General features: G+C 43.2%; 1 protein-coding gene across 3 annotated transcripts in view; it reads left to right on the top strand.

Annotated features, from left to right (window-relative positions):
- EPHB1 (EPH receptor B1) overlaps positions 1-24,106 on the top strand; it is a 754,401-nt gene that overhangs the window by 619,865 nt on the left and 110,430 nt on the right. For all 3 annotated transcript variants that reach the window (XM_069213561.1, XM_069213563.1, XM_069213562.1), the window contains exons 13-16: positions 1,700-1,849; positions 13,762-13,955; positions 16,425-16,580; positions 22,657-23,901. In XM_069213561.1, coding sequence (XP_069069662.1) covers positions 1,700-1,849; positions 13,762-13,955; positions 16,425-16,580; positions 22,657-22,765 — 609 coding nt within the window. In that variant the 3' untranslated portion in view covers positions 22,766-23,901. The remainder of the gene's footprint in view (positions 1-1,699; positions 1,850-13,761; positions 13,956-16,424; positions 16,581-22,656; positions 23,902-24,106) is intronic.

Genomic DNA, 24,106 nt, shown 5'->3' with positions numbered 1-24,106 from the left:
AGGGACCATGGGGAAGTGCACAGCACTCCCCTCACTGCGCATGTATGTTTGGCCAACCATCTCATGCTGGCCACACACAAATGCGTACTATGCTGTTTCCAACCCTGCACTGTGTTGCCGGGTTGGAGATAGCAGGCAGAGACTTCCAGCGGCATGAAAGCAGCATTACGATTGGCTGCAGGGCAGGCTGGGAGCCTGCGTCTGCAAGTACTGACAGCCATCGGAGCGGATCAGAAGGGCGCGGCGAGAAAGGTTCGGGTTTTTTAATTATAGTGATACAAATCACTGTGCAATAGTTATGAGAGGATTCCTCAGGTAATGCCTATGACATGTTTAGGAGAGGTATTTCCAAGCCTACAAGTTGTGGTAAACCCCATCCCTGTAGAGTCCCTTCACCAACTGCAAGCAAGTAATGAGACAGGATGCCTCTAGAGCAGTGGTGCCATCCCTACTCTTCCCCTCTGTTACTTCAACAGCATAATTCTACTACAAACCTTGTGTGGTAACTCATTCGAAAAAAGTATCTGTGCCCTTTGGACCCCTTAGTCTCTATGAATTGTGGACAAAAGTTTCTTAGCTATAGGCAGTTACCAAAGGACCATTAACAAGTCCCAGAAAAACGTTTAAAAATCATCTTTTTTACCCAATCAGTGTACGACATAATTTGTGACCTATGAAATGAATATTAATTAAATTGGATGAATTGAGACCCACTCTGGTTCGAAACTGTACAAACTGACTATTAGAACATAGGTCAGTTCACGAAATTCAATACTTGTCGCAAACGTTCTGGTTGCAACTTTTGACCTGTTTTTGGTTCAAGTATAATAATTATAGGAAATGCAGATTATCCCTGCAATTACTCGAGAATCCCGAGATATAACTTGAAACCTACAAAAAAGTCTGCTCCTAAGGTGGACCAAAGGGGAGGCAAACACAACCATGCAGTATTACCAGCAGTAGCAGTGACAGTAGTTCCTGTGACACATAACAAAAAACTGCACATATTTGCAAGAGGTAGTGTCCTCCTCACAATGCCTACTTTCTGGTCCACTAATTCTAAGTGGATCGATTTTAGAATTAGTAAGTCTAATCACACAAAACATAATGACACGGACAGTACCACGGAAATGCCCAGCAAGAGAAGCCCTATTTTTTTGCTATATATACTTGGCCCTATATTTCTTATTTTGTTAGCCATTGTTTCCGAATGAACTAGTAATTATTTTTGAGATGGCCATTTGGTAGTAGTCTCTTGAGAAAGCTCTGAAGTGCTAAAGAACTCAAGCGAGCTTCATAAGTTAGCAGGTTGTATCTCCTTAAATTATCAGCAAAGGAATCAAGGCACATGGATGGTGAAGCAAAGAGAGGCATTTGTTGATGGATGTGCATTCTGAATTATGTCTATTTCTCAGTACCAACCAGTTTGTTTATGTTGTTTTCTCTTGTACTTTCTCCCTCTCGTCCTCACTTTCTTCCATTTTTCCCTTGTTTCCTTCTCCGTTCTCTTCTTTTAATTCCTCCTCCCTTCTTCCTACTATCATTCTTTTTTTGCAGTTTTAAATAGCGCAAATGCAACATGGAGGAATTGGAGTGCTTTACATGAGAACCGGTGACATTACACTAGGAAATATTAATTACCTTTTCATGTTTCCTTCTATCTCTTAATATTTTTATATCGGTTTATCTTTTGTCCTAGGGAGGCAAAATCCCAGTCCGGTGGACTGCTCCTGAAGCCATTGCATATCGCAAGTTCACATCTGCCAGCGATGTGTGGAGCTACGGCATTGTCATGTGGGAGGTGATGTCTTTTGGAGAGAGGCCGTACTGGGACATGTCCAACCAAGATGTAAGGATCCTCTTCATAAAATCTGTTGGTTGACAATGATTTCTTTTATGACAGGGCTTTCTTTCACAATATTGCTCTAATTGAAGACCTGGGCAATGGACACACTTCTCCATAGACACAGAATGGGTAAAACTATTTGATACATCAAGCCCACGGTCACATAGGGAGGTGCTGGTAAGATGTTAGCTGTGAGAGAACTGCTGCACACTCAGGGTTTGTAGATTGGAAGCTGGGAATGAGTGAGTGAGGGAGGCCTTCTAAGGTGGACCGCGTGAGGACAGTACCTTCAACACATGGTTCTGGTAGAAAAGGTAGAAAGGAAGGTGCAAATGCAATATCTCACACTCACCTCAAGGAAGGTGGAATATGCAAGGGCAGTGTCCACTGTCTTGACCATGGTAGCAGGGAGAAGCCAGAGCACTGTCTTGTGGACAGGCATAAGGGTTGTGTCACTCACATGTGCACTACTGCCATAGGAGTTATTATGGCAGTGTCTCACACATGCAGCCCTTGTTGTGTTGTCAAGGCACGATCCAAAAGCAGGCACCCATAGTAGGGGGTCATTTCACAAAGAGCGAATGCTACATTGAGGTTACCAGGGCTCCATCTCTCATAGAATCCGCAGCAGTGAAGTGAGCAAGAAAGCACTATCATACTTATATCAGCTGATTGCGCATAGTGTGAAATATAGAGGCAGTACTACCTACACAGATTCAGGTATGGTGGGAGCACCTCAGGAAGTGACCTATACAGATACGTTGGAAGGAGGGTGATATGAAGGGAAAGCCATTGTGCAGGTCCTGGTAGGATGGCGAATTCCAGGAGAGTGTTGTGCAGATAGGTTAAGAGATGTGTGGCACTATTCCATGGATAGGATGTGGTAGGAGAGGAGAAATCCCCAGTGTGATTAACTGAGCTGGAGTAACTAATGTCGTGGAGGGTACGAAGGTGTGCACCTGTGGTGTGAATCTCGCAAAACTAAATATTGCAGTCCCATCAACCATTAGCCCCAGTAGTGGCAGTGGCAGTAGCTGCTGTGACACGTAATAACGAATTAACGTGTATTGGCAGTAGGTCAGTGTCCACTTCCCAAGGCCTAGTTTCTCTACCCCAATAATAGAATTAGTAAATCCTTAACAGAGTGACACAGGCAACACCAAAGAAATGTCCAGCTAGAGAAGTGACTCATTAAAAGCTCCGAAGAATGTCAATTGGGGGAATGGACTCTGTCTGGAGCTTGAGGCTTTGAAGATCTGGTTAGTCAGCTAACAGCCAAAACTCTGGCATCTGATATGGTACCAATATTAAGCGCACAGAGTCGATTGATCGGAAGCCTTCAAAAAGAAACGTCAGGTCTAATGAGAATCCTTAATGAAATAAACAAGGAGACAATAAGGCACAGTCAAGACTGACAAATATAACTCGACCAAGGCTAACATCAAGACCAACCTAATGCATCCACTATCGTCCGATAAAGAAAATGATACTACCCTAACTGAGCTGCCTTTCATCAAACCAACTCTGAACAACACAATTGGTTTTGTCACAAAATTTTAATAAAGGAGCTAACCAAGAAAGCCAAGCAAAGGAATGAGGAATGACAAGTATCCTCTCACCAGTGGCACTGCAAATGAAAGGGCCAGTGTCAAGGTGGAAAATGGAAGAGGGTGACTTGTAAACTTCCTGCGAGGCTAGCTGAACATCACCTTAGTCCAAGACTGAAGTGCCATCGATCACTGACAGCATAGCTCATTTCCTGCTAGGGGATGAGAGAAATCTGGTAATTATTAATGTGCCCAAAATCATAAAGAAAGAGCCAAGAGATGCTCTCCTGTCATGGCTAAAGGGCAAAGCAGCCATAGCCACATTTGGTCACATCATCTCGACTACCTGAAGAGTTTTAACATTCCCAGTGGTAGCCAAGATATGGGCTGCATCGGAACAGGATGTGAACAGAATGATAAGCAAATATTTCTAAAGAACAGCCAAACTCTGGAAAGGGCAGTGTCTTTTCCGAAGCTACTAACTTTAATCTAGCCTGTGTTAAATACTGAATTTGATGTCGCCATATAGTTATAAGCACTTGTTCTCATGAGTGATTTTCTTTCCATATGTCACCCATGCAGAACATGATTAGGCCTGGTCCAAGTATAAAATGTTTATTCACATATACCAATACTGTTGGAAACATCCTACTTGTGCCCTGTAGAGCAGTGGTTCCCAACCTGTGGTCCAAAGACCCCTGGGGGTCTGCAAAGCCTCCTCAAGGGGTCCATGACTGCTTAGAAATGTAAATAATATTAACAGATTAATAAAGTGAATACAAATAAAGTGGCTGAATTCAGTACTGAACATTTTAAGATGTGATGTAAATGTCAAGGAATTTGAAATTGGAGCTACAAATTAAATTAGTATCCTCAGAGTGATTCTTTAAATTGTTGACAATGTTTAGTTCTGGGTCCCGGCTCCAATTAATGATTCAGTGGGGAGTCCCGGATTCCAATAATGATTCAGTGAGAATTCCCAGGTTCCAGTAACGATAAAGTGGGGGTCCACAGAATTCTATAGGTTGGGAACCACTGCTGTAGAGTGACTCAAAGGGCCTGATTAGAAGTTGAGGAGTTATTTATCACCCCTGATAAATAACGATATTGCTGGGCACATTAATTATCAGGTACGATAAATAACACCTTTTATGAGTTTATGGGGAATAACGTAGATTTTGGTGTTTAACGCACCAAAATGTGCATGGTACTGTAAATACCAAATAATGTCCCATTAACTTTCTGCGGGTTTGACCTGACGAAGTTTGTTGAATGTAGGGAGTTTGTTTTAACACATCCCATAATTATCAGTTGCGTTAAATAAAACCTAACATGTAATTCTGTCCCATAAGCAAATAGGAGTTTATGCACAGGACAGAATTAACCGACCGACTTGTAATCAGGTCCAAAAACCTCTTGTTAGGGGTGAGCCTGCGAGTGCATGCGCTTGCGCATGCGCCTCGCATGAGAGACACTCTTGTGTTCAGTAAAGGGCTTGGAGCTGCCTGTCGCTCACCATTTGTTGGTTTGCGTGGCACTCTTCTTTCGTAATTATTCAAGGCACGTCTGGCATCATTTCCGTTCCTCTGTTTGGAGCAGGGATTAAGCACTAAATGAATTCACTTAATTAGTGCCCGTCCGCTGCTCCCAACGTGATCCAGGTACTATTTTGTTCTAACTTCCATTCCCCCGCAAACAGAAGGCTTGTGGACTGGCAAAAATGTGCCCAGCAAGACAAACAAATTTGTAAAGTTTTATTTTTTAAAGCTAACTTTATTTTATTGTCGTCTTTTTTCAGTTTCCACTCATGTTTTTTGCCTTTTGCTTGTGGGCGCTGATGTCAAAACATGACAATTAACTTGTTCGAAATATGCGAGACCCATTGCATTGCAAATGCTTGTTTTCTGTTCTTCTGTATTCAGTTTTGAGATTGACTCTGTCCGACCTCTAGTTACCTTGCATCAAGTATTCCCCAGTGTTCATTTTGCTGGTCTCAGTGTTTCAGTCCTCGTTGTTATGGTGATAAGATGCAGTTGATTGTTATGTCACACTTGTCCCAACGTATTATCATCATCGTGTTATGTTTTTACTGTTTTTTTTAGAATGTTGCACATATTTCATTGCATCACAACCAGGTGGCCGAAACGAGTTTAAAAACAAATTGAATCAGTAAACCGATTGAAAAAAGGGGCACAAATAAATGCTACCAGATTCGCTGTAAGCCAACCTGGTGCTCTCGGTGCATAAGATAAAAAATGTTAGTTACTTTTCAGAATGCAGAGGGAGCCAGCTAGAGAGCAGATACATAAAAAGTTACTGAAGCACGCACAAAAAATAGATGGAAACAGGAACTTAGAGCCACACGAACACAGGAAAATGCAGGCAGCTATAAAAGAAAGAAAGGTACTAAGAGAGTCTGGTGCGGAGAGCGACATTACATTTTCTCTTACATGGACATAATTACAGAATGGGAGATTGGCAATCAGGTGGAGAACATCTGTGATGGAGGGGCTGTTCGATACAGAGAGAAAAGGGGTGCAAGATAGGAGGAGAGACAGACAGACACACATGAACAATGTCAAAGGAAATAAGACATTAGGGAAAATTCAAAAAGAAACAAAGAGATTCTGATATGCTCACACGGAGAGATAGGGAGATGGAAACCTATTAATGTAAAGAGAAAGGCAGAAGAGGGATAGAAAGAGACAGCGACAATCAGAACAAGGTTTGAAAAGTCCAGTGGGTCTAGGATTAATGTTACAATGCCTTCAAACACAGGAGTTAGGAAATGTTATTTTCATGTGAGAGCACATTAAAACCAGCCCCCTGCCACCTTGGAGTAATTTTTAGTAAAGTAAAACAACAATTCCTTTCCTTATTGGCATCCTGCATGCAGTGGCATTGCACCTCCTTAAGGTCCTGAAGAAATATGACCACGTGACCTCCACCCTGATGGAAATCCAGTGGCTGCCCTTGCTAACCTGCACCATCTCCAGAACCAGCTACATCATGCACAAAAGCATCACAACCAGCACCACTGCTTCTATGGCTGACACTTTTACCATCTCTTTTGGCATTCGCATATCTGTTGCCAGGACACCATCAGACTACATATGAAGAAGATCAAAAAATTAAAAAAACACAAGACAACAGGCCTTGTCCATCTGTGTACCCAGGATCTAGAACTAAATCTGTGTGTCAATCAGCACTGCCCCAGCACTTGTGGCTGAGGACACGCCTCTTTAAAGATGAATGCATATGACCTATTGCGCTGTGGTTATACGCTGTGGGGTTAACAAAATGTGAGCACCACTACAACAGACCAAGAGAGCTAACAAAGTCTCTATGTGCATGAATTTACTTTAAAATATGTTTTGGATACTGTCTTGCCTAACTTTAAAAAGGGATGTAATGGGTACAATGATTATACCAGACCAAAAATGAATACGCCAAAAACAGAGATGGTTGAGTGTGGTTTTTAGATGTAACATATTCTCAGATGTCTGGCAATGCAAGTAATCCATAGGATGTGAAATAATAAACCAAACTACCAACAGCATGGTGATGAGTGGGAAGTAATCATATTAGCTGATCTACAATAAATCTGACAATACCTTGAGCCAGTTACTGAAAAAAGCTGATAATAAATCAATGGTTGAAAGGGGCAGATCCAAAACATACTCTATGAATACTGTAAGCAAGAGGATCTGCAGACAGCTTCCCTGCCCATCCAGATTTTAAAGGAGAGATTAACACACAAAGTCAGAGAGAAAGGTGGCATAGAAAAAAAAATACATATTTATAAGGATACAGAGGGTTAGAGATAAGAAGACTAACATATCTGCAGAGCTAGTCAGCGAGGAGTAGGGAACCCCAAAAGTGGTAATCGCCCTCAGTGGGGTAAAGGTGGAACCTGAAGACAATTTGTATGAAGAAATTTCTTGGACATGAGACTTGTAGGAACGTTATTGCTGTCAGAAGTAATGCATTATTTTTGTTATTCTGGGGCCTTGTAGTTGCAGGAAGTTAGTTAACTCTTGCATTGGCGGGTTGGGAATAACATCACTGGTGAGTACTGTTATCTGTGATGGTAAGTGTTCTATCTGGCTGGCTTTCTGACGTGTCCAGTGCAATGAGTGACTAGAAAATTAAAAGAAATGGTTTTAAGAGGTTTCCGTAATAAAGCAGCAGAATGGAAATGTGAATGTACTGGTTGTTGAATTCAAAGACGTTGGGGGCGAACAGGAGGAGGTGTTAGAAGAATATGAAAAGAAGACACTGCCAGCAATTCCAGTGTATCCATGCCTTTTTAAGTTTCCCTAGTGGGTTCAGCTTATTGTCTGTTGTATTTAAGGTCGGGGATCGTTGTATGTGTGTGTTCAGTGGATTCCCCTTCAGTGTCCCTCTCGTGCATGGTAAGGGTGGGGGGTGCAAGATGGTGTATAGCTATCGTGCCACCACTTACCTCCTACACGATTGTAACATCTTACTGCATTTAGATGTTTGGCTTTTCTCCTTGATTTTGTATTTTTAAGCCCTCCATTAATAAAAGTTTTGAAAGAGTAGTATCATGGACACTTCCATGCATGACAACAAACGCCTATCAGGTGGGAGACTCACGGTTTTGAAGCCACAAATGCCTTTATTTTAACTGCATCCCTCCTAAAATTGTCTCTGGAACAATACAAGTCAACGGTTAAAATCCCGATTTCCCGATTCTCATTGCAGAATCTCCCACTTGCCAGGTGTAAAATGCTGCGTGTATTCGTTTCCTTCGGTGGTACTGCAATGTTCAGCTGCAGGTGGGCCGAAAAGTGGTTCCGGGGAGAATGTACCACTGCTGCCAGGCAGCGGCCTCCCTTCCGCACGAGCCTATTTGTGCATGCGACACCACTTTGTCATATAGAGAATATTATCCTCGCCATTACGCAGTTTCGTGTCAGCTTTCAAAAGATGGACCAGGTTGGGAATGAAAAAGGAAGCATGAAAGGGAAGAAAATTGGAAAGAACTGCCGGTGGGCTGGGAGGTAATTGGAGTGGAGCAGCCTTTGAACATGTTCAGAGCTTTGTCAGGCAGAGAGAGTGGCTCCGGTCGCTGCCCTGTAATGTTGTGAGCGAAAGACGTAATGAGGGATGGCGCTTTTCCTCCAAGAACGTCTGAGAAATCACCCAGGAACTCCGCGGCTCCGATTAACCTCCAGCCGCCCCGGCTCTGCCGCTGCCCGCAGCCGCCTCGCTCTTTTCATCACTGATCAGAGAGGCCGGACCACGGGCCTCTCCACAGCCCAGTAATTACTACATCTCCGAGCGGAGGAAGTATGGCGCTTGACGGATCCTTCAACGTGTCTCAAGATGACGGAGGCAGCCGTGATGCGCTTCTAACCTCAAACCTTTCATCTTGCGCCGTGGGCTTGCACTATCAAGCTGGCATGTGCCCCCATACCTATAATCACTGCACCCCTATTTGGCGCATGTCTGAGTTTGCGCGTCCGGGAGGTTTTCAAAACGTCTCACGTAACAGACAACGCAGGCTTTACACACCAACATTCACAGGTCGTAGTATTTTTCCACCGGTAAATTTCGTCAGGTCTGCCGAAAATTAGCGTGAAAAAATATATGTCTGTAGTGTGTACTGTGAGGACAGGATCACGGTTTGTGCAGCAGCAACAGCTAAAGCACATATCCCAATATAACGGACCACTCGTAATCAAGGCTTAAAGCCAGAAAAATAACTGCAATCTTATTTAGTTCATCACCAAAAAAACTTTGAGCAAGTGGGGGCTTTTTATCAGTGCAGTTGCCAGTGACTAAAATGAATTCTCATCCCGGTGCGACAAAAGAAAGTACATCTGCTTTCCCGCAAGGGACTAAAACCAGCACTTTTTCAAAAAGCAATTCTTTCGGTCTGAGCATGAGCTCGTTCTGAGGACGCCAAGAGTTTATAAGCTACGGTAACAAACTGAAGCGACTTTTGGGAACAAGATCTCACTTTGTAAAAAAAGCTTTCACATCACTGCCTCTGCACTCAATCGACTTGTTGTCTTCCTCAGGCAGATGTGTGGGTGTTATTGCATCCAAGTGTATTTTTTCCGTCTTTTGCCTATTTTTTTTTCCTTTCTTATATCTTTGAGCGTGTTTTATGTATGTTTTAGGCCGATGTATGGTTAAGTACTTGGGTATCTAGGTAGATTTTTTTCCTTTGCGTTTTTAGGTCTCGTTTAGGCAGTGCATGCGCTGTCTCTTCGAGATATTCTGTAATCTACTGTGTGGAGTAGGTCAGAGCTTAATTTGTAATTAAAAACGTGCCGGTGCCCAAAGCCCTCCTTTTAAACACGCGGCTGCGGCAATGAAATGTGAGAACACAGAATACTGAGGCAGCGTAATCCTGAAGCCATCTCGGGCCTCATTACCCCATATAAAGCCACTCCCTTCCGCTCACTCCAGCAGCTTTCTACTTTCTCCCTTTGTGAGGCTTTTTTGTTTTTCTCTTCCTCCGTCTTTCCCATATGTGTCTTTTGCGCGCAGCAAATGCTTGAGGCAGAAGCATAAGCGCCGGCCCGGAAACAACAAGCACAAATTAAGCACTGGAGTAGGTGCACGCCCATTACTGCCTATTGCTTTTAATTGGTTCTTTGTAATGCCTCTCAAATGTGTATTTTTTACAGATTATTTACATGTATTTGTCCCTCTTTTAGTTTTTTGGTTTCTTCCCATGGAGACTGTCCCTTTTACATGCAGGATTACTCTATTCTTTAATGTATGTGTTTGTCGGCGCACCCTTTTTTTCTTTGGTTTGGCTCGTTTTCAGGTTTACAGTGGAGACGGAGATGCTCCCATCAAAATGGAATGGAAGTTCTGCATCCAGCCAGCATTTCACACTTATTGTGGCACCGATTCACGGACGCCACTCTTCAGTGTAATGGAGCACTTCCCTCGTGACACACGCTTCAGGAACGCAATGCTTTTAAAATTTATGCACACTATTCATGAAATATCATTTTTATCTATTTGTGCTTTTTGGTGGTGCGCCGTGTCCCTCACGGCATCTGCTCTACCTGCACGTGCTTTGCGTGATGTTCTTTTTATTTATACTATTTTGGGATGGTCAGTACGGCGCCCGTTTCCCGGCCACTGCGCTTCCTTTGCTCTTTTGGCCCCTTGCTCAGTGCTAGATGCCTCTGGGACGCCACATCTGCACCCGGTCTCAGGTGCACCCGGGTGGAGCACCATGATACCCTCTGCGTGGGGCCGGCTGCCGGAACTCATCATTCATGCAGCTAATCTTCCTCAGCGGCTAGGTCACGCCACCCCCCTTTTGTTTTGCTTTAGTACTGAGTTTTTTTTTTAATTTTTTAATTTGTCTCTTGCCGCTTCTGAATTTCTCTTTTTACTTGTCTTGCTTGTTTCCGCTCCCACCCACCACTTCTCCTAATTGCTGTCCATGTCCCCCACCCTCACCTGCTGTCCTTGTTTGCACATGCACACACCCAGTACTAGTTCCCTCTACCCCTCCTTCCCACCTGCATTTCCATCTCTGCTCCTTCTACCCCGCCCTGCCGTCAGCTGTCTCTGCTTCTTCTACCACTCCTGTCAACCACCCCTGTATTTATACCCCTGCCCTTAAGTCCCTTCCTAATTCTTCTCCCACATACCAACAGAAGGAAAATAAGGTTATATGAAGCAGCCAGTGCTGGGCACGTCATAGTGCTTTTTTGAACATCCTGTTATCCACCACTGCCCCCTCCTCTCCATACCTGCTTCCATCCGATTTCCAAAGTCAATAGCCTGCCCATTGGTGGGCCTATTGCCTTTGCCAATGCTTGTTGTTGTTTGTATCTGTGCATTACTTTTGCGTCTTTGTTCCTTACATGTCTGTGCTTCTTTTTAACATATATACTTATATTTGTACTTTTAGTCTGTATTGTCTGTATGTACTCTTTGATCTTTTAAAGTGTGCCTTTTTCCTGGGGTGTGGTAGGTGCATTTTTGTGTACATCTTTCTTTGAGTGTGCAATGTAGCTTTTCTCTTTCCACTTTTGACTGAGTATGTGGTGAGTCTTTCTACAGTTGCTACAGTTTAACCATTTTTTCTGTGTTTATTTATTTTTTTAGTTTGAGCGTGCATTTTATGTTTTTATTTGTTTTTTTTCTTTAGGTAGTTTTATCATGTCTCCTTACTTATAGTTACCACTGTCAATTTTAAGTGTTTATCATTTGCATTTGTCTCCAGGCTCTTTTTTACTTAGCATGCAGTGCTTGTATATTTTACTTTCTAGTGGGGCATCACAGAGCTTCCTCAGATTGGGATCTATCTGTTCGATAAATGTCGCTGTTTATGAGTGGGCGTTGCATGTCTCCCGTAGGATGTCTTTTTCACCTATTTTTAACAAGCATTTTGCAGCTGTCTGTAACTTTGCACGTTCATGGTATATGTTGTTTTTTTGCATTTTTCTCTGCTTCTGTGTCTCTTAAATTATTTCCTCAATTGTGTTGTTTATCCATTTTTCTTTGCACCTCTACTATTGTGTTTTTAATTCTTTTTACTTTAGGTGTTGTGCAGCTTTGTATCTCTTTCGTATGCTTTGCTCCTCTCATAAGTAGCAAGCCTGTCTGGGTGCCTTATTTAGCCCCATTTCTCAATGCACACTACTTTCTGTGAATCTCGGAGGCATTCTGTACCATTAGTGTTTTGTGCATCTGTTTGAACGTGCGTCTTGACATCTGTCTGTTTGAGAGGATTTGTCTATATGAACAGAGAATTCTCAGTCTGTATGCACTAGAGATCATCGGTTAGTGACTGAATCTGTGTTGGTAAATCTTGCATGGACATGTACATTTGTTTTGTATGTGTGAGAGAGAGCGAGAGAGAGACTGAAGGTTAGTTCTGATCCAAATTATTTTTGTTGTTTTATATAACTGGTAGAATCTCAATGATGCTCAAGGGAATAGATAGGATATCTATGGTTAAATCAGCTTGAACTTGGTTATACGTCAAGCTTTACATGATTGTTTAATTAAACTCCAGGTGCGTTGCGGCATTCTATAACCCATTAATAAATAAAGTGCATGCATCTCAGTGCAGGAGGTACAGTAGCACTTGTTACTCAGGAATATTAGGGCCCCACTAAACCCAAATTAGGTCTTTTTTACTTACCAAATGGCAGACCCATTTTGCATGCTTGCATTAAAGTTGGTTCCATCCTTGGTTAACACTGTTCTGACAAACGTACTGTAACAAAACAAAGTATGTTTTTGTTATACACAAACTTGGGAACACATCCTGAACCGAGTTATTTGAAGGCATGTTCAAATTTGATTATCAAGGAAAAGGAGGCACACATAATTAAATTAACTGTTTAGGATATGATCACACAATTTGGTTAATTGGTAAACTGGTTCAGGGCAAATCAGCTGACTGTGAAGACTATATTGAATGATCCCAAAAGTGCCTTGAGAGTGACTTAATATAGCCTTATAACCCACTGTAGCAGGCTATACCAGCCTTTAAAGGCCAGCTCCAGCATTAAAGGCCACAGCTGAAGGTAAGGGCTTTTAACAGGGGAACTGGACTTAAATGACCGGTATAGCCCAGCTATGGTGGGCTATAAGGCTATTAGAACATTCTACCACTAGTGGGCATAATGTTCTAATAAATAGAACAGATGCCTCTTGAAGCCCAAGGGGAATGAAGTCCCCTTGGGCCCTGCGATGCCTTAGTTCACAGCAGTTACTGTGGGACAAACACTGGAATGTTGGAGCTCCTGGTTTTAACCAACCATTAGAAGCCGAGAGCACTCCATTGTTTTCAACGGAAGTCCCAACATTCCAATGTTCTAATGTTGTTTGAAAAATCAGGGGCATAACACCCTTTTCTGAGGACTTTCACACCATTCCACTGTGTTTATATGCTCAGCCCTTCTCAAACCCATTTCCCTCCTCTAAAGTGAGCTTTCTGGGCAAAATCCACATTATAGCTTTGCTTGTTTTCTGCGCTACAGTCCATAAAGACCCCGTGCTGAGCCTGAGTCTGGTATCTAGCTCAATCCTTCACTGGCTCTCCATCTCTATACAACTTTGCATTCTAGTATTTGTGTTCCTAGCGTTAGCATGATAAATGCAGGACTGCAAATGTGAGAATGCAAAGTTACTCAAGAAGCAGGAAAAGACAAGCTTCTCAGCATGAGAGCTTTGCCGTCTGTCCATTTTTCTTCAGGAATGATAAACTTATCATATGATCTTCATTACGAAATGTATTTTTCAATTCTTTTTTCTCTCAATTTATTTAGATTATTGTTTGTGCCTCCAATTTTCATTTTTGTACTTTTCTCATCCGGCAAACTTCATGTTTCTTCCTTCCTCCTTCTGCAGGTTATTAATGCTATTGAGCAGGATTACCGGCTTCCTCCTCCCATGGACTGCCCTGCTGCTCTACATCAACTAATGTTGGACTGCTGGCAGAAGGACCGAAATTCTCGGCCTCGCTTCACTGAGATTGTCAATACCCTGGATAAGATGATCCGCAATCCAGCAAGTCTCAAGACTGTGGCAACCATCACCGCTGTGTAAGTCTGACTTGCTCTTGGCAATAACAACTAGATACATCAATCATGTGTTCTTCCCTTCCTTGTTCATTCTCCATGGGCACCTCAGGACAACTTCTATACTGTGCCCCACGATTTCTGCCTACTTTGGTGTGGTCAGACAAAATGGTGGCCAATAGAGCATTCCCATTAACCATGCAGCACTCCATGGTTGTTACGTTTTGACCTTGCCTGTAATACAGTTTTAGTGCGAGATTCTTCTTAAACAAAAGGTTTTGTCGCAAAATGTCTTTCACAATCACATTTTATGCAAGACATTTCTCCCAGAGCCCACGTTTTGTAACATTGTTAAAAAATTCAATCATAGTCAAATATATTGTCTAATTAAAACCTTTACAATTCTCACAAAATATGCATTTTGTACATTCACAATTACTGTACACAGTTGATTCAGTGGGTGTGTTTGGGGTGTTACACCCCCAATAAATGGGAAAGATTCGGAACAATGCATCTGGAACCATGCCTGTGTTGTTCACGCAAGCAGAACGACGATTTTTTACCATGCATGTGCTGAACAACGCACATGCGTGGTTAAGGCAGAGAATAAGGAAGTGGGGCTGGGACAGGGTTGGGGGTAGTTTTTAGGGGTTGGGTGAGGGGGGAGGGGTGGTTAGGTTACTTATTTTTTTTTGTGGGGTGGAAGGGTCGGTACTATGGTTTTTAGGGCTGGGTAAGGGGTCGGGGTTATTTAGTTTTTAGGGGCATGGGTGGGGGGGTTGGGGTAACTTTGTATTTAGGGCGGTTGAGGCAGTTGGGTTTTTAGGGGCGGGGTGGGGGGTCAGGGTTATTTTGTATTGGCGGTTGGGGTAATTATGTTTTTAGGGTGGGTGGGTGGGGGGTCGGGTTTTTAGGGGCAGGGAGGTGGTTTGGGGTCATTTTGTATTCAGAGTAGGTAGGGGATCGGGTTTTTAGGGGCACGGGTGAGGTAATTTTCTATTCAGGGCAAGTGATGGTGTCGGGTTTTTACAAGCAGAGGTGGGGGTCGGGTAATTTAGAATTTAGGGCAGGGGCAGGTTTTTAGGGGTGGGTATCGGGGTAGTTTTTAAGGGTGGCGGGTCAGGGTACTGCTGTTTTTAGGTTGCGGGGGCGGCATGCAACAACCACTCATGCCATTTCCACACATGCCTTTACTAGGCATGCCTTTACAATGAAAAATCATTGTAAGGCATGCGTGGAAACAACTTGGTCGTTGTTCCGACCGCTTTGTTCAGACATGCATGTTTGCAGAATGCGTGGTTCCATCATACAACCCCAATAAATGTATTCTCTCGAAAATAGGTTACTGATTCTCTCAATCGGTTATAGTAAGGTATCCTTTGGATTTCATCTGAGAAGTTTAGAACGACAGACGCACAGACACACATACTCACTCACTCTGTTTTCAGATTATCCCACAGTTTTGTCAAAACATCCCATAGCAGTAAATTGACACAGGATATTCCAACTCAGTTCCAGAAAATACCTCCTCCCAGCTTTTTAGGAGAGTCTGTAAACCTGCACTGAGAGCTCTGTGCCTCAATATAGGTACCAAGAAATTCCTACGACCTAACCCCTTTTGATAACAAAGTATGACAAAACAAAGATAGGGCATTCTATAACTAAGAACCAGACTTGTTTACAGACTAAAATGTTTATTGGTAACATTCTGAACAATATGAACCCCCTTCATCTGCAGTGAATTTCCATGTGTCAGGCATTTTGGAAATTTCCACATATCTGTAATGGAGAGATTTATCTCTTTAGATTTGGTAGTAAGATAGCTGATGGGTAAACAGTGTCTAAAATAAATACACATACCATTAACATCAGTGACGTTTATTTACATAGAAAGTGACAATTCTGAAAATCTGACATGAATCTCTAACTCCTAGCCCTGCCCTGGACACTTCTGCTCTATGTTAACGTCTTATTACTGGTCGTGGGGGGATAATAGAGTTCATTTTTAAAGCACAATTAACAGTGGGTGTAGAATGGAAGCAATCACTCTCGTGTCCCTCCTTACAATTGGGAGGCAACACATTTGTCTTGGTGGTGAAGAAGATTTTATCATTCTTTCTGAACTAAATTGTCTCAAGAAAGGGTGGCTCTACTAGAGAGAGAGAGAGAGAGTGGTGTGGGAGAGGGTGTGTGTGTGTCTGTGTCTCCTGCGGAAGGAGTGAAGGAGGCCAATAATGAAGTGTTTTTTGAAGAGGATGAAAGTGACAAATTGGTATCAATGACATCTAAAGACAAGACATAGAAAATGTTAGAGTTTACTGTTTATGCAGCCAAGGAGGAAGCATGATATAAACTGACTGGGGAAACTGAGGGCATGGGTGAGATATACATGCCCTGTATTAGCTATTTTGCATAGTTTAGACTGTATCCTTTTGATGCTTGATGTGTTAGTTTGTTGTACAGTCTCATTCTTCACTCCTCTTCATCCTTTAGGCCTTCTCAGCCACTGCTAGACCGCTCCATCCCAGACTTCACCGCTTTTACCTCAGTGGATGACTGGCTTGATGCCATTAAAATGGGTCAGTACAGGGACAACCTTCTCAACGCTGGCTTCACATCTCTTCAGCTTGTTGCCCAAATTACGTCAGAGTGAGTATATCACATAACCTTCATGACACCTAGAGGGACAGTCATGTTGGAGAGGAGTGGGGGATTTTGGAGATACTTAGAGAAAAAGACAGAGTGATGATTAGGTAACATAAAAGAGCACTGGCCTCATCTTTACAATTTGTGTTATTAATGTCTGCTGAAATAGAACTTTTGGTCCAGCTTGATATTTAAATGTAAATTGATTAATCTCGATTGTTATTTTATAAAAAGAGGTACTTAAACATTAAAATATTAATTTTTGTACTGAGGGCTTGGCTACCTAAACAAATGTCACTTGAACCCCATACGTTTGAATTACGCAGGAAGGGACATATAGCATTAGTAGACAAAGGGTAGATTGAGGTAGATCAACAGAAGACTAATGGTACTCAAAGAGTGGACATGAGGTAAAGGTAGAAAACATTTTAATCTATAGTTGAAGGTTTCAGAATAAAGTAATCTGAGAATCGGAGGGTTTCATAGACCCTTTGCCCTAACACATTTACGAGAATCCACTGACTGCTTTGCTAATTTTGTGAGTGCCATTTTCTTTGGGATAGTGTGCTTTAAAAGATGTCAGGAGCAGGACTGCTCTCTGTGTGAGATCATTATGTCAGTATTTATCAGAGCTATCATGGACTGCAAGCCATTGATAGTCTTGACGGCTAATATTTAATGGATTTGGCTAGTGGTTGCAATGAATTACTATGCTTTTGCCTGAAAATACTTTGAGAAAATGGTTATTGTTATTTTAGGTTGGAACTTTTGAATGCTATCTCTCAAGCTCATTTGAGGGAATGCAAGTGGTATATTGAGGCTAATTCATATATCAAAAGAGGAAATGGTTCACTCAAGAGTACACAAGGTGCCTACTTCTGAAGTTCAAAATGTGCCTCTCTCAAGGTGTAGCATGCTGCTCTGAAAATGGAAATCCATAGACCTTCACGAACCCTCTCAGGTTGTCTCCGGTAATGGGGATTATCTGACCCTAAAAGATAAGTGCTGAGGAAGGGTGTATCTTGCTATATAGAAAACTAAAACTGTTACTGATTACTTTTACTGATCACATGACCTTCCCTGTGCTGTCTTGTCAGTTGTGTGCGCCCTTTGTTTTTGAAGCCAGTTACTCAGTACTCACGGAACTCAGAGATACTTTTGCTCAGAGCTCTGTACTAAGGCCTTCTCTCGAATGACACCAGTACTACCGCGAGAGCCACATTGTCTCCTGTTCCCTGGGTCAGCCCTTGGGTTTGTTTAATATTTGTTTGTGGCCTAGAACTGGCCTTCAGACAACATTTGGCGCCACATAAACATACGGGTTTCTGCTGACACTTGTGGCACCTGGCAGCTGATGACGAAGCTGCTAAGTGAAAGAATCAGCTCCTTAAGGTAGTGGCCTGATTTAGTTCCAATCACGATGCAGGTACGTCAGCATGCTTTCTGGTTAGTGCTTAAGCCCAGAACATTTAAGCACCCGCCCATTAACCATGTTTGTTTACAAATGGGATTATAGTTATGTAAATGTGCCAAGCCTGCTGACATAAGTGTACTTATTGGTGCGGAACAGATTGAACCCATTTCCTGCTAATCAAACAAAATCGAAATAGTAATGTCTTCACTTGCCTATGGAAAAGGGTAGGCGACCAAAACCCTGGCAGTCTGACACAGAGTTCCTTAGCTTTGCAGTCTGGGTGGAAAAGGCTCTGCCACCTGTACCGTTTGAGGTACTATGTAAAAGATAGTATGGTCTGAACAGAAGTACAGTGATAATACCTATATGGCAGGAAAGCTTGACTGGATGAATGGAAAGCTTCATGGACACTACACAGGTTGTTTGAATTTTGCCCACAAGTTCACCAGCAACCACATAAGAGGGTCAAAACCTCCAGAAGTATATTTGTGCCTTGGTTGCATACATCACACATCCTTGTGCTTTTGTTGGCAGTGTAAGTCCATATATTGTGGAAGTCCAACATAAAGACCACAGATGCTATCTAATTATTAGAGCACTAAGGATACATTAATTACATTTCTTTGTAGGTATGGGAATAAAGGCAGAGTGTGCCTGAGAATCGTCAACGGAAACAGCTTAAGACCACAATGTTGACCTGGGCAGCGTTTGGACAAAAAATCGAATCCAAAATATTGTGTGGACAGAATATCGTTCCAAGAATACCTAGGGCAAGTGCAGTAGTGGTCGATGACCTTTAACAGTGGAGGGTTGTGAGTGTCAGTCCAGTGTCAGGCACTGTGAAGAAAACACTATGCCTTTAGGCTCAAATTCCAAAGTTCTTAATCATGGCTTGTTATTATGACAGACTGTGACTGAGAGATCTGGAATTAAAGCTGAGGGCAATGTGAGTTTCTCACAGTGCCTGTCAGTGGGCCCAAAAAAATAATAATCTGTATACCTACTCACTCTCCTCCTTCTGCTCCTCGTCATCTTTGTCGAGTCAGCACCACAGCACTTCCTGGAGCACTTCCTGGAGCACCAGGCAGCTCCCCTCTCTAAATCCTGATGCTGCTTCCATGCTGCAGATGAGCAGCATGACAGCAGCACCAGGATTGGCTAGAGCGGGCTGCCTCAACGCTCCAGAAGGCACAGGGGGCTTGTGCCTGCTCTCCACCCAGCTGTCTCAAGCAGTTGAGTGGAGAGGTTTACACTGAGCATGTGAGGCTGGCCGGCTCAAGATAGCCAGACAAACTGTCCTGCGTAGTGTAAACTGGGGGAGCGGGCACCACTCCCCTGATGCCAGTCAGCCACAATGCCCCACCCCCAAACACTGCTCTGGCTGGGAGCAGTGAAAAATAAAATGGTCATTCAGTTTATTATCATTTTATTCTTCACATTTGCTGCACTGGCGGCAGGGGGGCGACACTCCTCTGCCATAATGGGATGGGCCACCTCTGGGCAAGAGTATCATGAATGTAAGGTTCTATGGGAATGCAATCTTTTACTATATTTAACCACATATATGTACCATGACAATATATTTATATATCTTCAATGTATGTAGATGAGTAGTTAAGGTTTGTAAATCTGTACTTACCTTATTTCGATCAATATTTTTGACACATTATTATGTCCACACTATATTTCTGCCCTTTATTGTCTGTCAGTGATCTGACTGGGCATTAACAGGCAGACACTAATTAAGAAGTACTCTGAAGTCATGCAGCAAAGGAATGCAGGTGGGGAGAGGGCCATGAAACCTGGCCAGCAACTTAACTTGCAACTGTTCCTAATGCCCCAGACATCAAAAGTTTGATTTTGACCCCAGCAAATTAAAACAATGGCCTACAGCCAAGAATGCACTGAAAATAGACAGATGCTTAATACAGAGTTACAGTTTTAATTTTATCCGTCAATTTCAAATGTTATTAAAGTATGGTTTGCATAAGTAAACATTTTAAGCTGAAATTAATCACTTGGAGTGCTAGAAAGCTGTACAGAAGCATTAGAGCAGGACCTAGGTAATGACCCCTGGGGTTGCTGAAGGTCAGTACAAGAGATAAGGAAGACATTTGAGCCAGTGCAATACACTGCAATTAGTCCCCTGTTAGGAGCAGATCGTGTTGTGCACCATTCTCGTAATACCAGGTTGGAAAAAGATAGCTGACTAGTCCATCGTGTCTGATGCATCCTATCTAACATTTGAGTAGGATGATGGTGGAGGCACCTTTCTTATCTGCTTCGCGACTATGGTTGTTGACTATTGTAACTAGAAAAGAAATAGGCCCTCATTATAACATTGGCGATATATACTGCCTATCACCGCAGCGACGGCCGCCAAAAGACCGTCGCCACGGCTACCAGCTGTCAGCCGTATTATGACCATAGACGGATTTCTGCCAGAAGGATGATGGAAATCCGGCTGTGGTCATGCTGGTGGATGGCGGTAAGGTGGCGCTGTTGACAGCAGCAGTGCCACGCCAGTAGACCGTCGCAGACCATATCATGAACCATGATACGGCCTGGTGGTGTTCTGCTGGTGGACGCTGCTACTGGCAGCAGCACCACGTTCCGTCTCCTGCCGGAGGACCCCCTCACAAAAGGTAAGTCGGGTGCTCCAACAGGGGAGGGGGGTGTTGTGTGTGTGTGTGTATGTCTGTGCGTGCGTGAATGCGGTTGTGTGTTTGTGTGTGTGTGCATGTATGGAGGCGTGAGTGTGCGTATGTTGTGTGTATGCGTGTGTGCTTGTATGTATGTAAGTGTGTGTGGATGTGTGTGTGAATGGATGTATGCATGCGTGCTTGGATGTGAGAATGAGTGTGTGAATGCATGTGTGTGTGAATGGAGGTGCATGAATGAAGGGAGGGTCTGGAGAGGCAGGGGTGGTAGGGGGGAAACTAGGGGATTGGGAAGGAGGCGGAGAAAACCCCTATCAGTGACAGGGAAGGAATTCCCTGCCACTGATAGTGCCTACCGCCATGGTTTTAGTGGCAGTAAGGAAGCCATGAAAACCATGGCGGTAGTCGGGGTCATAATCCCGCAGATGGGCTAGTGACGGCCGTCGGGCTGAGGCAGCCGTTACCGCCGTGGCAGACGGTGTGGTACATTGGCGGTTTGGCTTGAGCCATGCCGCCAATGTCTTAATATGGGGAAAAGTACCGCCAGCCTGTTGGCAGTACTTTTCTCCATTTTACCGCCGCCTCCGGGGTCATAATGACACCCATAGTGCGCTTGCTGTTTTTAAACCTGGCCTATCAGTGGTTCAAAACCTTGCTGATTGCCAGAAAAGTGGGTGTTTCGAAAAAGGTGCTGTAGTAATCTATGGACTTGTTTAAACACCTCCCCAAGGCTAGAATCAACAGGAGAACCGAACTGCTAATGAGACTAAATTTGTGAGATAGGAAGTGGTCAGTCGAACACGGCTGGTTATTATTGCTTGAATTTCCTCAATCTGTATTTTATCCTAGAATCAATTACAGCTGTTAGACGTTGTCCTTCTCATTTATGCCCAAGCACAGAGTGATGCAAGAAGCAGTCTCAGACTGTTTGGCACATAAAAGATGTTACCTTCATGTGGTAACTGTTGATCATCAGTGGCCTAGGTTCCCTCTCCATGGAAATAAGGAAAAATATTGGAGAAGAAGGCTTGCCACCTGTGTTTTGCGGTAGTGGTCATTGTAAGAATTATTTCTTTTAGCTAGGTTGGATTTTGTTTCATCAGGTGGGTAGATTGGGTATCTCTGATATGTTTCTGCTTGTAGCGCAGATGAGTTTGAAGGTCGTTCTGGCTGCTATCTGGAAGAATGTAGTTAGATGGAAAGAACTAACATGTGAGAACTTGTGCACCCTGCCGCTAATCTAGTTGCCGCATTTGGGGTGACTCTTACTAAGGGCAGCACTGGTGTGGAATACTCAGGTAGAGACGAGCGCTATTTAATGAAGTTTTCTTAGGAAAAATGTTGTTACAGGATAGAGCCATGAGAATTTCTTTTAAGTTCTACTTGCAGGGTGATTGATTCTTTGCTGATCTTGTAGCTTCTACTGTGTGTGACATGTGACCTTTAAGCTTGAGATGGTAGCACAATCAGTTCCAATGACTTGCCTACGAGTAAGATCATGGAAGAGTCTCAAGGTACTTGAAACTACGTTTGCCAGTGTTGCCAGTCCCATATTTCAGAAGGAGTATTGAGCTAGCTAGCTAGGATCATGTGCAAGGTATTCCTCTGTTCATTTTTGCTTTATTAAGTTGAGGCGTTGTTGTTATTGTAGGTGACCCACTTGATCAAAATAAAATAACACGTAGTTTACATATTAGTGACCCAAGCCCACAGCCTTCCAACACCTAACCAAATGTTCAAATCACTAGATCATACTTTTTGACAATCAGAATGCATCAATAAAATCCAAGAGACATCTGGTCCTGACAAGTCTGTGGGATGGTTAGAAATTAGGAGTTATTAAATCTGTAAACCATGGTGATGCTACATGGTGACCCAGGTACCACTTCTGATTAGTCCAAACTGGCTGACTGTAATTGAGAGGGATTGCATGTGTTTTACATAAAAAAGGATCTGGTGTGTGCCTCTTTTGTCTTCAACTAAGATGTTCTTCTTGTGGTTGCAGGGACCTCTTGAGGATAGGTGTGACATTGGCAGGACACCAGAAGAAGATCCTGAACAGCGTTCAATCCATGAGGGTGCAAAACAGCCAGTCGCCAACTTCCATAGCATGAGATCAGGGCTGGGGGAAGGGATGGGGAGAAACAAAAGGGTCGGACTGGGAGGGGAGCAGGGTCTTTGGGAGGCTAAGACTGACCTAGCCTTCAAACTCCATATGTGGTGAGGCCTAAAGTCTGAGGTGGACGCTGCACAGAAACCTCTGTCTCTCACCGACATAGCAGCCTTAGTGATGCCGCAGGGTTAACCCAACACAAGCAGATCTATAAATGTATACAAATAATGTATTTTATTGGACAATGTGAAAGCCAAACAACGTGTTGGAAAAGAGGACAGTGAAGTCAGGACCCTGCTCTGAGACAGTTTAATCCCATCAGTGAATTTCCACCCTAACATAAAAAATAACAACGTTAAGGAGTGAACCACCTGGAGTGATGGAATGTAAGACGTCAACACCAACTGATCAACCAACCTTGTTGTTCATCATGCTTCATTTGCTTCTATGGTGGCCCAAGGATGCCCATTCTGTCCGATTACCAAAGGACTTTTGCTTCTGTCATGGCTGCATCGAGGGGGCGGGAGGGTCAGATCCACTCACTTCCATCGTTTTAGAAATCTTCATATTGAAGATGGGGTTGTAATTAAAACAAGATTTTTTTTTCTTTTTTCACTTGCATTTTTTTTGCAAAATGGGGAAAAAGACTTGGGGAGGAGGGTAAGGGTAAGACAACATTAAGAGACCTGCTAATCTGTCTCCATGTACGTCTGTCTCGTTTTGGTTTGAAAACAAAATGTGAATTTACCGCCAGCCAGTATCAGGTCGAACAGAGAAAAGTGCAGGTTGCTGATAACAAGTCCATTGGAGCTTGTAGGCAAATGGATATCTCACAACTGACTAGAATACAAGAACGAACCTTATAAGAAGCATTGACATCTGTGGTGCAAGCCAGTGGAGGCTGGGATGGCTGGTGGCTAGTTGTAGCCTTTGCCCAACCTGTGAACTGCGTGGGCACACAGAGGAGCAGTAGGTTTGGAGATTGATAACTTGGCTGAGTTTGTTTGGAGTCCTGCGTCATCGAAGAAGCCCACCGGAAAGGCATTAAATTCAAGCTCTGGCTTTTAAACCTGTCATCACCATTTAGGCTGCAGTTTTTTAAGTTGGCGCCTCCATTGGTGCTTCGTGACTCAAAAGGTAGGTGAAGAGGACCGCACTTTCTCTATAAATTGAAACAGCTTTCCAGTTACAACAATGTGCCCTACTTGTGTTTATATGTAATTGTATTTTATCCTAGAATCATGTGTAGACGAATGTACACCAGGGCTGCCGTATTGCTATGTAATTAGGGGAGAAAAACTACTTACCCTAAGCAGCATGAACTTATTAGCAGGACCTGGGT

This window comes from Pleurodeles waltl, chromosome 11 (genome assembly GCF_031143425.1).
Source record: "Pleurodeles waltl isolate 20211129_DDA chromosome 11, aPleWal1.hap1.20221129, whole genome shotgun sequence".
NCBI classification, from domain to species: Eukaryota; Metazoa; Chordata; class Amphibia; order Caudata; family Salamandridae; genus Pleurodeles; species Pleurodeles waltl.
This window is presented reverse-complemented; position numbering and strand designations above follow the sequence as displayed.